Genomic DNA, 16813 nt, shown 5'->3' with positions numbered 1-16813 from the left:
CTCACCAGAAGTTTTAATTCAATGAGGAAGAGGGTAGAAGGCACAGGTATTTAGTTTAATTAGCATCCTTTTGGTTGTGGTGCGGCTGACTCACATTGAGAAACACTTGTACAAAATAGGTAATACAGAGACATGAAAAAAACATTAGGTTTAAGATGCCGCAAGTTGGCGGGGAGAAGCACACGCTGGGCTCCGCTTATGTAGAAGCTTTGGTCCGGCTCAAGACCTGTCAGATCCGCACGCCCGCACTCGGCGAGTTCGTCCGGGTGAGGCAAGTCCCCCGCACTGCTCGGCCACACCACCGGAAGCCCCACCCCTTTCCTCCGGTCCCGGCCGTGCCCCCGCTAGGTCCCACCCCTCCGCCTGCAGGCTGGACGCCAACGACTCCAGAGCCGGAAGTGACGAAGCGGCGAAGCCTTTTGGGCGGGGCCTGCGCCAGGCAGCTCCTGGGGCCGAGATTTCACATCGGAAACAAAACAGCCACTGCTCGCGGAGGGACCTCGGCTGCGGGCCGTCGTGGGCGGCGGCGGAGAGGACGCAGTAGGTGTGTGATGGGAGTCGGGGGAAAGAGGAAGGCGCCCCTCACCCATTGTCGGCAGGGGCGGCCGCCGGCTTGGCCCGGCCCTTCGTCGCCGTCCGGGCCGCGGAGCGGGCGTCCTCGAGGATGAGGAGCGGGGCGCGGCCGGGCGGGGACACTGGAACCCCGTGTGGGGGGTAAAGAGGGGTGCCCGTTTGTCGGGTTCCGGGCGCGGCGTGCGGTCCGGTTGCGGGGAGAGTACCTCTCGGAGCTTTGGTCCGGAAGTGCTGGTTTCCCGAGCGCATCTCAGGTGCAGGTGCCCTGGGCCGGGATTGGCCGTCTCGGCTGGAGTGGAGCAGGAGAAAGAGGAAGCGCCTTGCCCCGAGCCTGGTTGAGCAACTGGTGAAACTCCGCGCCTCATGCAGAGTGTCCTTGTCCAGGGGAAGCGAGTGGCACTCACGGCTCCGTGCCTTAGGTCTGAGACATCCGAGGCGGAAAACGGGGTCTGATGCGTTTGCCTTGATGGGAACTGTCACCAGCCTTGTACGTCCGATGCTTCATGAGCCTTAGATGCCTGCGTTTTCTTCCCGCTCAGATTCTTTTCCTTTTGTAGGAAAGTAACAATGAATTTTAAAGCATCGTTTGTCTACTTTGAACAAGATGAATAAAGTATTCAAGGTTTACTGTGGGAGATAGGCGTAGTGTGTAAATAACTATGGCAGAGCGCACTAAAAGTCACAACATGCGTTGAAGTTTGAGGCAGGTAGAGATCACGTCTGTTTAAGGGAATCTTCTTATTTCAGTTATCTTTTGCAATGGAAAGGTTTTCACCCTGGGAGTTGAAATGGGGAGGACGTTGTAATCACAGGGTGTACTGCCAGCAGGTGCCCTCTGGATCTTGTGTGTCTAGTGATCCACTCTGAACATTAAATGACTGTTATGAAGGAAGATAAAACAGGAAAGTAGATTGGAGCCTATTGCAGTCACCTGCAAACGCCTATTTCAGTTCTTAACACATTTTTAGAGTTCAGCCAACTTAAGCCCCATCCCCACCTATGTTTAATAACCCTTTTAACAATGAAAATAGAAGTCTATTAAGTGCATGGATTCTTACCCCACCTCTCCTCTCCCTCCCCTAAAGATAGATGGTAGAAGAACCATCTATCATCTGGTTTTCCATTCTTCTACTCCTGGTTCTTGGGTACACAATTCCCACACTTTTGGGTATACTTTCCTCTGAATGGGCACCATTTACTGCTGGATTTTAAGTTAATGGCTGCTACTAGTCATAGACTGCTGCATGAATTTCCATTTGTTCTCAGGAGAACCTGAGAATTGGAATTGGTCTCTAAGAATCATCATAGGAAAGGTATGTGTCTGTTACCAAAGCTTAAATAGTTCTTTTCCTCCCTCTCGTCCAGGTTCCCTTTGCTAGTGCTCTCCCACTGTTGTATCAGATTGTAGGGAGAGACTTCTTTCCGATATATTCTGAAAACCCCCTAACACTGTTTCTCCTTCGTATGATGGATGTCACGCAGATTTGAACGGTGATTTGAAAGTGTGACGTTGTGGTCAGAGCTTTGCTTTAGATACATTAATCTGGTAGCTGGGGCTAGAATGGATAAGAGAATTGAGGTGACTTTGCATAATTAAACGAGATATAATGAGAGTTTGATCTTCAGTGGCGGCAGAGGCTTAGAAAGGAGGAAAAACGTGAACAGGACATGACAGCCAATGGGGGAGACCATCCCAAAAATAAGGACGTTAGGAGCCAAGCACCATTCTAGAGAGGAAGGTGAGGAAGTGTTTTGGAAGTATCCCTTTGAGGTGCCAATAGATAAAAATGTGCTTTGGCCAGGCTGCAGCTGTAAACATGAGAGTCACTTAAATAGACTTGCCAGTTGACGCTGAAGCAGTGGATGAGACACCTAAGGAAAGGAAGGGAACAGGAGACCCAGACAGACCCTCAGGAACACTTATACTGAGGCGGTGGAAGAAGAGTGAGAACCAGCCAGCTGAGGAGAATGGAGTGGCGAGAGGAAAACCTCTATAGTGCAGTGTCAGAAAAGTTGAGGAAGGGAGGGAAGCTGCAGGAAGGAAAGGGTTGTCAGGGATTTTCAGTAGTAGGCCTGGTGTTGCAGAAAGAACTGAAGATTTAGAACACCGCTGTCCCATAAAAATGTAATGTGAGCTATAAATGTTAATTTTAAATTTTCTATAAAGAAATTTTTTAAAGGTAGAAATAGTTAAAATTAATTTGAATAATATATTTTGTGTAATTCATCACATCTCAAATATTTTAATTTCAAAATGTAATTAATATAAAAAGATACTTGTCTGTCTTTTCCTCTAGGTAGTAAGCTCTTTAAGTAAACAGAAACATTATCTGATTTAGTAGCATCCCTAGCACCTATCACAGTGCCTGGGTATGTAGAAGAAACCCAGTAAGTGTTGATTAAAGGGTATAATGTTTGGTTTTCACAGTTCTTAAGTTTCTTAAGTTAATCTAAAAGCAAAAGAGAGAATGCACCCTGGCCAATTTTGCTCAGTGGTTAGAGCGTTGGCGCAGGGACTGAAGGGTCTCGGGTTCAATTCCGGCCAAGGGCACATACCTCAGTTGCAGGCACCATCCCGGTCTGGGCGTGAGCAGGAGGCAACCAATCGATGTGTCTCTCTCACATCAGTGTGTTCCCCCCCCCTCTTCTCTTCTCTCCGTCTCCCTCTCTGTCTCCGTCTCCGTCTCCCTCTCCCTCTCCCTCTCCCTCTCTCCCTCTCCCCCTCTCTCCCTCTCCCCCTCTCCCCCTCTCCCCCTCTCCCCCTCTCCCCCTCTCCCCCCTCCCTTTCTCCCCCCCTCTCCCCCCCTCTCCCCCCCTCTCCCCCCCTCTCCCCCCCTCTCCCCCCCTCCCCCCCTCCCCATCTCTCCATCTCTCTCCCTCTTTCCCTTACACTGTCTTTGAAAAGCAGTGGAAAAAATATCCTCGGGTGAGGATTAAAAGGAGAGAGAGAGAGAGAAGGTAAGCATTGTTGAATATATAACCAGTGACTTACAAGTTAATTAGATGTAAGTAGTCTTCTTTTTTTCCATTAAAGGTAAATTGTATTCTCCCCATTTCCACAGTGAATTTGGGACAATGACTCAGGGTAATCATATCTTCTGTGTAGAGTTATTGAAATTAAATTTTTTTTTGGGGAGGATTCTTTATAATTATGCAAATATTGATAATATAGTTCCACATCTACAATTCTGAAATCCAAAACCCCCAGAGAAAACTGAAATGCTTTTCATAATTCATTTGACAGCAGAAAGCTAACCTGAATCTATTTATGTAATCTAAGATTGCTTATATGTTTCACTAGGTATTTAGTAAAGTGTTTGATTTTGAGGTTCTAAGACCCTGAGGGGCATTATAAAACATATGGTATTTACATCATATTACCTTTATAAAATCGGGGGGAAAAAAGAATTCTAAATACATTTAGTCTTAAAGATTTCAGATAAAGGATTCTGGATTTGTAAGTCTTTGTTAATTTTCATTGCATCGTCTGAGGCCACATAACCATTATTACTTAAAAACAACTACTATAACTATGTAACAGACTTACCCCAAACTCAGTGCCTTAGAGCACTCAAGGCTCTGCTTCAAGGTACAGGACTGTGGGTCAGCTACGGCAGTTTTGCTTTCATATCTTATTCTGGAACCAGGCTGAAGGGATAGTGGCTACCCACTGTAAGCTTTTCTCAAGGCAAGAGCAGAAGCACCAGAAGGCAAGACCTACCTACTGCACAAGCACAGTTCAAGTGTCTGCTTGTGCCACATCTGCTAAGATCTCATTGACCACCATTGTTATTGGTGGAAGTGAGGTGTCCACTGCTGGAAGCGGGGTTTCCCTTTCCCCACTGAGTGCTTGGGGTTGGGTCCTTACAATATGTTGAGAAAAAGAATTTTCTAAGATTTGCATGGGAGGATGAATGGTCTTTATTTCTGTGGAATTACATCCCTGGGTTTCAGAAGTCCCATTTCCCCTAAACCAGTCCTGGAAGGGGTATAGCTGGGGATTTAGCAGAGCTGGAAGCAAAGCCAGTGTCCAGAGTGTTTGTTCCATGGTGGAACAGGCTAGTTATAGTCCATCAATCCATTGTGTGTGGTCCACATGGCTATGAGCCATGTGAGGGAATGCAGGGGAGCAGGCCCCCTACAACAACAGAGCCAGGCGCCCAGGGTGCAAGAGAGAGAAAACCACTTTGTTTAAGAGTTTAAATCTTCCAGAGTTTGGAGTGGCACGCCTACTCTGACCAATGATCTGTTCCTAGGTGTAACTGACATACAAGTACCTTCCCTATTTCACCCAGATTTTACAGGGCATGAGTCTATTTGGCCTTCCCTTTGCTCCTTCCTTGTTAATTAATAACCAGGTTATTTACAACGGTATCATTATGACTGTGCCCAAAGGCATGGGGTGGGTAGTATACTACACCCACCTTGAGGCCAAAGCAAGTCATAGAGCCAAGCCCAACATTACTGGAGAAGGGAAGTATATTTTTCTCTTGGGCATGCTGGGGGAGGGAGTGAATACTTGCTGAATAATAATATAATCTACCACAGATGGGTAACAGAAGTGGAGTGGGATGGAAGGAGGAAAAAAGTCAAATAGGCTACATCACTTTCCTTGCTCTTTTTAGAGTCTGCCACTTTCACAGAGCCTCTTATAGGGCTGGGGAAATTATTTGCTCCTAGTCTTAAAATTCAGAGGAGTCTTTTCAGGATGTATGCCTAAAATTTTAAATTAATTTCAAATTATTTTTATCAATTTTGGAGATTGGTTACATTTATTATTGAATGTGAGCTTTTAAAAACAAATAGAGGCTCTCCGAGCACATCCATATAATCAGAACTTGGGCTGCCTGTCCAGGAAGCTGTCAAAGTAACATTAAGGCTGATTAAAAACTTCTGTGGAAAAAGAATAAGTCACAAGCTCATCTGACACTTGAAAACTTCTTAGCATTACAATACAGAGATACTTTTTAAAAAATACTTTTGGTGGCTTTCTGAGTGAAGGAGAAACTAGTCAAGTGGCTACAGTCATTAAAATAAGCCACAAGCCCTTTGCTCTTGAGAAGATCATGATAAAATGTCTCCATGAAGATGTTTGTTTCTGTGAAGTACACATTTTGTTTACATTTATCTCTGAGAGTGAAGAAAGAAAATGGTATCAATAATTACGTAGCCCTAGCCGGTTTTGTTCAGTGGTTAGAAAGTCAGCTGGTGGACCTAGAGGTCTCAGGTTCAATTCTGGTCAAGGGCAGGTACTTTAGTTGGAGGTTCCATCTTGCATAGGAGGCAACCAGTCGTGTCTGTCTCACATCAATGTTTCCCTCTTTCTGTCTCCCCCTCCCTTCCACTCTCTAAAAAAATCAATGGAAAAAATATCCTCGGATGAGGATTAACAAAAGAAATTATGTAAACTTGCTATAGGAGCTCCAGGCTTAGTTGTTACCTTGGGGTGTAGTGAAAGACAGAAATGTGCTTTCTGTTGTTGCTTCCTTGAATGGGATTTTTGATAAACTTATTTTGCGATTCTAAACATTGCTCCTGTGATACTTTTTCAGGTGCTGATGGATAGAAGATTTTTTGGTTAGGTTTTTCTGTTCAGCACGTCTAAGTTTCAATATTTGTATTCTCTTGTTTTTAGTCTCTTTGCATATAATAGAAATTACAGTTGCCATTCAAAAAAGGATTTCTTTTTTATCCAACTGAGCAAGTGTCTTGAGGAAAAGGAAATGGATGACAGTAGATTCAAGTATGCTCTCTCAATCTCAGAAAATCTTTAGCAGGTGGACAGAGAGAAAAAACACCAAAATCTACTTCTGTCCCTACTCCCACTATCTCTGCAATCCAGGTCACGTGAAATATCCTCACTCCCAACAACTGCCTTTTCTTGTTCTCAGGGCACTGCTAAAAATGTTATAAAGTCCACTAGTGTCTTCTGCCACGCTGCTTTAACAGTGGGGTCATTAGCCTTCTCCACGGAGTCATCAATTGTTTTCAGCTGTTACTGGACCAGAATCAAATCTGGCTTTGCCTCCTTTGTACCAACAATGTTTGTTCACCAGGCCTGACTGAAAACCTAGCTTAACCCTGTAGCCTGCCTCTTCTTTCTGAGCTCCATGTAAAGAGCAGCTCTTCCAGGGATGGTCACCCTGCAGCATTTTGATCTTTAAAGCATCGGTGGAAACTTGAGCTTTCTTGTGGGGAACTGGAAAAGACTGGACTGGGCATCAGAAGACCTGGGTTCTGGAACTGGTGTTACTTCCTCCATAATCATGCACTGGCAGATTCTTTCACCTTTCCTGAACCTTAGTTTTTCACATGTAAATGCGATGGATGTGCCTTTGAAAATAGTATTAGGATATGCTAAAGTGACTACTATATTGTTGATTCTTGCAAGATTTGTCTGAGAAATCTCCAGTATGATAATCAGTTTGTATGGTTTCTTCTAATAGCTCAGCAAATCCTGTGAGCATAAGGCTAATAATGGAAGCTACTTAAAATTAAAATTACCAGCCGTAGCCAGCTTTGCTCAGTGGTTAGAGCACCGGCTCTCCGACTGAAAGGTTATGGGTTCGTTTCCAGTTAAGGGCGTGTACCTCTGTTCGTTGGGGCACGTTTGGGAGGCAGCCAGTCGATGTGTCTCACATGGATATTTCTCTCTCTGCCCCTCCCTTCTTTTTCACTCTTTCTGAAAATCAATGGAAAAAATATTCTCTGGTGAAGATTAACAACAGCAAAAATTTGTCATGTTGAGCCCTAACCAGTGTGGCTCAGTGGTTAGAGTATCGACCTGTAGACGGAAGGGTCCTGAGTTTGATTCCAGCCAAGGACACGTACCTTGGTTGCAGGATCGATTCCCAGCCCTGGTCAGGGTGCATGCGGGAGGCAACCAACCAATGTGTCTCTCTCGCATCGATGTTCCCCTCTCTCTCTCTCCCTTCCACTCTCGCTGAAAAAGCAATGGAAAAAATATCCTCGGGTGGGCATTAAAAAAAATTTTTTTTTAAATTTGTCATGCTGAGTGAGCCAAATATAGATATCTAAGGTTTAATTTGTACTCAATACCTTTGCTAGAGGAAAACATTGCTTTAATGTGTTTTTTGTGAAGAATCATTATAATAAAAATAGTGGAGCATTTAGGGGGTAAAGAATCCTGAAAAGTGAAAATGAAATTGGATGCTGGCAAAACGCTTTCATATAAATATATACGTGGTAATGTTATAGATGCTATATATGTGAGAGTACTGCTTAGGTATGAAAACAGACTCCTTTTACATTTCTGAAGACTTTCTATGAAGAGGAAAGTTGAAATTATAAAGAATTGGCTGATGGAGATTAAGGTATATAGGCAAATAGGAATGTGACCCTCAGGAGGGTGAACTCTGGGAGACAGAGTGATATATGTAGATAATGCTGTGTCTGGATGCAAAGGAGAGACCTGGGAGTCAGGAGTCTTAGATTTTTGTTCTGGTCTGACCAATTATGTGATTTTTAACCAAGTCGCTAAACTTGGATTCCCTTCTGCTCTTTTAAAAATATGTATGTTAGCCCTACTGAGTATGGCTCAGTGGTTAGAGAGTCAGCTCAGGGACTTAAGGGTCCAGGGTTCATTTCTAGCCAAGGGCATGTACCTTGGTTGCAGGCTTGATCCCGGTACTGGTCAGGGCATGTGCGAGAGGCAACCAATCTGTGTATCTCTCTCTCATTGATGTTTCTCTCTCTCTCTCCCCCTTCCACTGTCTCTGAAAAGCAGTGGAAAAAAATATGCTCCGGTAAGGATTAAAAAATAATAATAATAAAATAAAATATGTATGTTACCTGTTTACCCTGCCGTGGGGCATTGTGGTAAAGATAAAATGAGGTGATAGACAGGATTTTGCAAAATTATAAGTAGTAAACAGCTCTGGCCGGTGTAGCTCAGTTGGTTGGGTGTCCTCCTGAGTACCAGAAGGTTGCCAGTTCCATTGCCTGTTGGGTCGCATGCCCGGGTTGTGGGCTTGATCCCCAATAGTGAGTGTGCAGGAAGCAGCTGTTTGATGTTTTGCTCGCACATCAATGTTTCTCTCTCTCCCCCTTCCTCTCTCTCTCTCAAAAAAAGAGAAATGTTGATCAGAACATTTTTTAAGATTATTCAGGTCCCTTTGCTCTAAATCTGAAATCATTAAGAATCTTTGTGATTGAAAATACTTGGTTTCTCAAATAGGTCTACTCATAACCAAAGAGGTGTCTTGAGCTGATAAAAGTTTGTCAGTTGAAGGTCACGGCAAATTAATAAATTTGTGGTTTATAGATTGGTCTTATAAGTATTTGATTGGTGTGAATGGATTTACTAGGATTTGACCAACTCTGGGTGACCTGGTAAAATCCTGTTCCAGACCACATCCAGAAGTTTGCAAGTGACAGCAGCCTGTGAGGTCCTTAGAAAGCTTGGCCTGGAGGAGAACACATGAAAGAAAGGTTTGTTTTTACTGAATGTAATTTATGAAAGTGTTTAAAAATAAAAGTATAATTGTAATGCACAAAGGATTGTTTTCTTTTTCCCTTTTCAGAACCCCAAGAGGCTTTACTTTCTGTGAAAAGGTATTTCTGTACAGTTGCTCCAATGACAGAGTTGCCTGCACCCTTGTCCTACTTCCAGAATGCACAGATGTCTGAGGACAACCACCTGAGCAATATTGTACGTAGCCAGGTACAGTGTCAGCCTCTGTAACTGCCTTTGCCAGATTATGGATTCAGTGATCATCCTACCTCACCTCCAAAAGAGGCTGAGAGGACTGAGCAGGTTTCTCGGTTTTACCACATTCACATATTTTCTGAACTTCGACTGAGGGCAAAGCATTGTACCGTTTGGTGCTGTGTGAGACATTGGTGTTGTATAGTTCATCACTGCCGCAGATATCACTGCTTCCATTGAAGCCTCTCCAACTTCCTCAGCTATTTATTATTTTACCTGTCTTGCTCTTCCTCTTCTATAGGCTAAGTACATTTTATTTACTTTTATTTTTTCAGTACCTAGTATAGTTTCTGTCAGTGCTCAGTAAATGTTCATTGACAAAATGTGCAATGATGAATGCAAGGCTAAGTGTAGAAGTCCTAAGCTAGTTCAAAGAAGAGAATCAGGAACGGGGTGTAATGTGTGGCATGAGACACAGAGACCTCACCGATTATACGCAGAAACATCAAATCTGCCTGTGACTGTTAAGCTAATCATTACAGATTGAATGTGGTTTCCACAGATGGCCTCTGAGATGGTTGGGGAATTGGTAGAATTTTTAGGGGTGGAGCCAGAATGGGGGAAAACACAGGGCTGACTATAAGCTATGTAGAGTGCATGATTGCCGGGGAATCTGACTTTCCTCAGTTTCAGCCAGAGGACAGAACAAGTGGTGGAAGATACCAGGAAACAAGTTCTGGGTCAGTGAGAAGAATTTTCTCACAATTACTGTATATCTGAAAGAGCATGGACTGCTTTGTGGGCCAGTGTGTGCTTGTCACTAAAAGCAGTCACAAAGGCCAGAAGACTATCAGCCAGACCTGCAGAGGGTTAGTCCATGGAATGAGCTGTGAACTAGAGCACTACATGGCTTGGAAGTTTCCTTCACACTCTGAATATTTGAAATTCCAATTGAGGGTCAAAATGTGGGGCAGATGACTTCACAAAGTAGACTTTGAAGGATGCGTAGGATTAGAATAGAGCAAACTGGGAAGTCATTACTGATAAATGAAGTAACTCTAGTGGAGGAAGAATTTTCCTAAAATATAAATTGACAGGAAGGTCACATCCAGAGAGAAAGTCCACAGAGGCAGATCACACTGTATTGCTAGAACATGTTTAATCAAGTGAAGTCAAGTTAAAATGAGTATCAGGGGAAGCCCTGAAAGGGAACATAAGCTGTAAACGTAGTATGTAACCTGAGAACTGTGTGGGGGAAAGGAAAGGCACCTTGTGTCTTGGTACTGGGTTGATAAAGGGGTGTTACAGATACAGATTTTTGTGGCAGCACATTGTCCCTCTACTGTTCATCAGCAGCTTGATTTACTCTTTTTTGTCATTCCCTAGGAATAGCTTTTTGAAAAGTTAGCATGGGGCTGGATTATGAAGTTCTTTGGATACAGGATGTGAATGTTTGGACCCTACAGACTATACTCATTTGTAAACTTCAGAGGAGGGAAAGGGAAATTGGGAACAGCATAGTCAGGTCTCTGAGTACCTTTTCCTTAACCAGAGGAGCTCCTGTTTTATCTTTTTTACATATTAATCTCCTGTGAATCCCTTGAACAAAAGATTCCATAACTAAAAAGTTTTGGAAAAAACACAGTAGTATGTGACGCATTTGACCCAAACCCTCCAAAGTCATCTCATCTCAGAATAAAATCTGGTCCTGAGATCTTAACCTCCCCACCCCTACCAACCCCCTAATCTCTCACTGAGTCTCTTACCACACTCTCCCTCACTCACTGCTTCCTCAGTTCTGCCTCTGAGCCCTGGGTCATGCCCCCACTCTTCTCAGATGGCTTCCTTTACTTCCTTCAGGTCACCTTTTCAGTGAGGTGTTGCCTTCCTTGACTCTTCCCTTTCCTGTCACCTGGCACTCTCTCCACCCTTATGCTGCTTTACTTGTGTGTAGCTCTTACCATTATTTCTAGCTTGCTGTTTACTTGGGATTTTGTTTACCTACCTCCCCCTGTATAAGCTACTTGAAGCCAGATACATAATCTCCTTTGCCCACTACTTTCTCCCAGCTTCAAGAACAGTGTGTGGCACCCTGGCAGGTGTGGCTCGGTTGGGCATCATCCCGTGCATGGAAAGGTTGTCAGTTCAGTTCCCAATCAGGGCACATGCCCTGGTTTCAGGCATAGTCCTGGGTAGGGGGCGTGCAAGAGGCAGCATCTCTTTCTTTCTCCCTCTCCTGCCCTTTCTCTTTCTAAAAATCAATTAAAAATCTTTAAGAAAAAAAAAATCTTAAATAAAAGAGCAGTGTGTGGCACTTAGTAAGCTCTCCATTGTTAATGTAGTATTATTTATATCCCTTACATTCAGGTTTTATGGGGCTTTTATGGTATTATTTTTCTGCCTTTCTTTACATCTTAGTGGCTGATAAAATGTCCCCTTGAAATAAAGGGTGCTATAGAGGAAGTACAATTGACACAGGATTTTTATTGATAATAACGTGTTCATGGTTTAGTTTTAGCAAGTCTTAGTGCTAATGTTCTCAGTGGTACCTTACACTATCTAGAACATCAGGCCTGATTTATTTGTTTAATTTTGACTTTGCTATTGATAATGTGATGTCAAATAAGTTTATGTTTTATCTCCTTAAAAATACATTCTATAACTTACATAGATCTTTTGTATACATTTTCATACTTTCCAGTTTTCATGGGATAGTTATTCCCATTTTATAGTTTAAATGCTTGTCCAAGATCACAGAAAATTAAATGACAGAACTGGAACTTAAAACTGTGTTTTCTAATTCCAAATATGTTCCAGTGTTTTTTCTGTTCTTCAAATTGTTTCTTACCACAGAAAAATGTAAACATGTAATACTGAAAGAAGATACTGCATGAAAAAAATTCTGAGAAAGGAAAATATGAAGCCTGTATTCATTTTTGCACCAGTGTATTTTTTTTAAATCCAAAGAAAGAGGAAAAGAATCTTACTAAGTTTTTTAGCTATAAGGAAGTCATTGTATAAGTATGTGCTCTGGTTGATTATGAAAAAATGGGGGATAGGTCCAAATTTAAATTGGGCATAGATGACTGTTTTTGTGGATTAATTGAAGCTCTTTTATTTCTCTTTTTGGATAGTAGATTTGTTAAATACAAGAACATTATTTGGGCCTTTTTCTTAAATAGTTTGTGATCTCTCATAAACCTTTGGTTTACTTTTACTATGCCTATTAAAATAATTTGTAAGGTTTTTTTCTGATGCAAAACTTTGATGGGCAGAGCTCTTTTTCCTTGATTTGTTATAATTCTTTGCCAGATGTCAGCCTCCATTTCATTTCTACTGACATTACAGAAATATACTAAAGCTAGAGGAAATTGGAAATATAAACTTCAGACTAGTGAAAATTTATGTTTTGATTTGGTATAGACTTACATTGTTTATGTGGATTAGCTGAGAACTTTTTGCTTTCCTAAGATACAAAAAGGTGAATTTTTTTGAAGTCTAAAATCCATTTACATTGTATTTTAGAGCAGTAATTTTCAAACCTTAGTGTGCATTTAAACCCCCCGGAAGAATTGTTAATACAAATTCTCTGGCCCCAAACCCAGAGTTCCTGATTTTGTAGGTATGGGATGGGGCCAGAGAATTTGCATTTCTGACTAATTCCCCTATCTTTCCAGTGTTTCTGGTTCAGGGACCATAGTTTAAGAAATACTATATTTGAGTAAAGAAATAAAGGGACTGCCTAGCCAGGTGTGGCTCAGCCGTTGAGCATCAACCTATGATCCAGGAAATCATGGTTCAGTTCCTGGTCAGGGCACATGATCGGGTTGCGGGCTCAGTCCCCAGTAGGGGGTGTGCAGGAGGCAGCCGATCAGTGACTCTCATCATTGATGTTTCTATCTCTCTCTCCCTCCCTCTCTGAAATCAATAATGATATATTAAAAAAAAAAAGAAATAAAGGGACTGACATTAGAGGAAAACTATTAGATTTATAAACTGAATACTCAGTATTTTTATTCATATTAATTTATTCTGACCCAAATTTTCTAGTCCATAAGGAAGTAAATTGTCAATACATTTTTGATTTAGAATGGAAAAAATCAGTCATTTGTTAACTAAAAAAGAAATCTTAAAGTAGTAATCCATGGAAAAGTCAATAGTGATTTTCTATATAAAGCAATTTCTGAAGAGTACTTTTTTTTTTTTAAATATATCTTTATTGATTTCAGAGAGAGGAAAGGAGGGGGAGAGAGAGAGATAGAAACGTCAATGATGAGAAAGTCATTGATCGAGCCCGCAACCCAGGCATGTGCCCTGACCGGGAATCAAACCCTGATTGCCTGGATCCTAGGCTGATGCTCAACCGCTGAGCCACGCCCGGCTGGGCTGAAGAGTACTTCTATAAATCCATTACCTTCAGTTGCTGAATTGACAACATTAAAATGTGTCTGGTCTTTATAAATGAAGTCATCTGCAATATCTTTTCCAAATTCAAAGCATTAAATGTAAAGAACTTTATTAAGTTGTTAGCAAATCATAGACTGGCAGAGCTAACCTCATTTTCTTGATGATGGTGGGTCACTTTTATTAAGTGTGAGAAGTCCTATAAAATTAAAAAGAAAGCAAGCCTATAAGTTATTTAAAGTGGTGTTTAAGTACTTGGGTCCTTGAGGAAAAAAAAAAAAAGGAATGAAAGGAGTGATCTCAATTTAAACTGAATTGGGTTCACAGATCAATCAGCCTTTGACAGTGTTATTGCACTGTTTAAGTAATGAATTTGTTTTCCCAGTTATGTCAAAGTGAAGTAAGGAGAAAAATAACTTAAAATGTTGGTGATCTCCAGAGGAAAATGTTTGCTTCTGTATGAGAGTAAAGTCAGAAATCTTTGGCACACATCTTAATAGTTTGCTCAAAAAAAACCCCACTAGTTTCAAGCCTGCCACAACAGCCCCATGAATGTTAAATATTATCTCTAACCAGTTAATATTCACTGTTCAGAGAAATGACAGCCTTCCTTGATGTTAGAGTAATAGTGAAAGCTCTAACTCCAGGGAATTAAAAATCTTGGGCAGGTGTTGGATGGGATTTTGTGTGCTGTTGGAAACATATTGCCTATGATTAATATTTTCAAGTTTTCCACATAACTTGCCTGTTCTTCAGTTAAGCTGCTCTTCTAGCTTTTTCTACAGTCAGGCTTAGGAGCCTCACGTTTCTAATTATAGAAATCCGAACACCCATAAAGTCTTACAGGATTGCAACTTTTTCTTATAAATTTATAAGTATTCATTTTAAGTAAGTAAAAAACATGTAGACTATTAATATATCAACATAATGGAATACATTGTCAGTTTTTAGGCGTGCTGTCTGTTATTATAAGAGAATGTGCACATGAAATAATATTAGATGAAAAAAGTAGGGTGCACTATTTGTGAACATTCATTTTAACTTTGTACTTAGGTGTGTATGTTGAGAAACATTGCAGTTTGGGGTATAGTAATAATAAGTTGTTTTCTTTGTAAAATCACCTAAATTCATATTCAGCAATACAAAATTATAAATTTAAGTGTGGCAGAACTGCCATGAACAAAGTCATAAAACAGACTGGGCAAAAGCTTACAATGTATAATGACAGATATATCTTAATATACAAAGAATTCTTGCCCGGCCCGGCATGGCTCAGCAGTTGAGCGTCAACCTAGGATATAGGTGATCGGGGTTTGATTCCCGGTCAGGGCACATGCCCAGGTTGCGGGCTGCAGCCGATCAATGACTCTCATCATTGATGTTTCTATCTCTCTCTCCCTCTCCTTTCCTCTCCCTGAAGTCAATAAAGATATATTTAAAAAAAAAAAAAAAAAGAATTCTTGAAGTCAAAAGGAACATGAATAACTTAATAACAACATTACCAAAGGATATGAGTAATATATATGGAGGAAGAACAAGAAATAAAAGTAATAATAAATATATGAAAAGACTAGTTGACCAACCTTACTAATAATTAGATAAAGAAAACTTTTCACTTTTCACCTATCAATGAGCAAGTATTAATACCCATTGCAACTAAAGGTGGGGGGGAAATAAGCATTTTCATGTGCCTCTCATGGGAGTTGAATTTGTACTTGGTGTCAGTTGAGTCTGCAAATACACATACCTTTTGGAGATAATTTGGCAGTTAAATCTAAAAATGCACATACTTTTTGACCTAGAATTTTCACTGCTAGAATTTTATCCTATAGAAACATTACCACAACAGTGCCAAGAAATATAGACAAGAATATTTATTGAAGCATTGTTTGTAATAGTTAGAATTTGGAGGTAACCTCAATCTTATGTTACTTGTGGTTTACCCAGTCAGTAATAATAGGATCTATTGCCTAAACTGTCTAATTAGAATCTCTGCTCTAGAACTTCTTAGCTCTGTGATCTTTGGAAAATTATCTGTTCTCTCTAAGCTTCAGTTTCTTTATCTGTTAAAATGAACTTTACAATATTAATTAATTCAGAGTCTTAGGGTTAAACAAGATGACTAACCTCAGCGCATAGCATAGTGTCTAGCACATACATGGGTCAATAAATCATCATTATTATTACTATGCTGCTATTATAATATTTAAGTTTGATGTATATTTATATGTACTGGCATCTGATATATTAAATAACAAAAACAAGTTGCAGAACAAGGCTTTGAAAAGTTTAAAGGTACATCAGGGTGTTCACTGTTTATGTTGTAGGGCAGAGATTAGGGAGAACACTTAACTTTCTCAGTTATAAACTTTTGGAAACTTTTGTTTACAGTATTTCTTTTATTTAGAGAAATAAAACTTAAAAAGGCAGGCAGAAAACAAGGCTAAAGAAGAAAACAGGCAGGCACTACACTGTATTAAAAATACCTCCACAATTTTTGCTGCTTTTTAGAAATACTAACCCTGCTTGAGGGTCCACATGCCTTGGGTGGCTGGACCTGTGCTTGCATCATGTTCCGGAGTAAGGGGAAGGGGGAAAGAATTAAAATGAAGCCTCTGACTTACTGGTGTAGGAGCTCTGGGGAATCTGACTTCATAGGAAGTCGGCTCTCATATACCACTTCCCCTAGGACCCTGCCCTCCCTGAAACTTACAACATTTATATAGTGAGTAATCCTTCCCTCTGCCACAGAAATGAAATCATTTATAATGGCTACAAAACTTTTTTCTGAATCTTAAAAATAGCTTTTAAGGGTAAAACTATGGAGGCAGTAAAAACAGTGGTTGCCTGGATAGAGGGTGAAGGGAGGGATAAATAGGCAGAGAACAGAGGATTTTTAAAAAAATATTCTCTTTTTAAAAAAATTGATCTCTTCGCCTGGCCGGGCGTGGCTCAGCGGTTGAGCATTGACCTAGGATCCAGGCGATTGGGGCTCGGTCCCCGTTCAGGGCACATGCCTGGGTTGCGGGCTCAATCCCCAGTCGGGGGCGTGCAGGAGGCAGCTGATCAATGACTCATCATTGATGTTTCTCTCTCTCTCTCTCCCTCTCCTTTCTTTTCTCTGAAATCAATAAAGATATATTTTTTAAAAAATTTGATCTCAGAAGA

At 41.2% G+C, this 16813-nt stretch overlaps 1 protein-coding gene across 4 annotated transcripts in view; it reads left to right on the top strand.

The window, feature by feature from the left end:
* The first annotated feature begins 441 nt into the window (after positions 1-441).
* The window catches only part of PSEN1 (presenilin 1), a 56221-nt gene continuing 39849 nt past the window's right edge, over positions 442-16813 (top strand). Inside the window, exons 1-3 of one of the 4 annotated variants that reach the window (XM_016208158.2) lie at positions 443-544; positions 8901-9024; positions 9117-9244. In XM_016208158.2, the coding sequence (XP_016063644.1) occupies positions 9170-9244 (75 nt within the window). In that variant the 5' untranslated portion in view covers positions 443-544; positions 8901-9024; positions 9117-9169. Of the gene's footprint in view, positions 545-8900; positions 9025-9116; positions 9257-16813 lie in introns of all 4 variants that reach the window. The other 3 variants (XM_016208155.2, XM_016208156.2, XM_016208157.2) reach the window with 3 other exon arrangements.

This window comes from Miniopterus natalensis, chromosome 1 (genome assembly GCF_054644295.1).
Source record: "Miniopterus natalensis isolate mMinNat1 chromosome 1, mMinNat1.hap1, whole genome shotgun sequence".
Lineage (NCBI taxonomy): Eukaryota > Metazoa > Chordata > Mammalia > Chiroptera > Miniopteridae > Miniopterus > Miniopterus natalensis.
The sequence above is the reverse complement of the archived record's forward strand: the minus strand, read 5'-3'. Positions and strand labels throughout refer to the sequence as shown.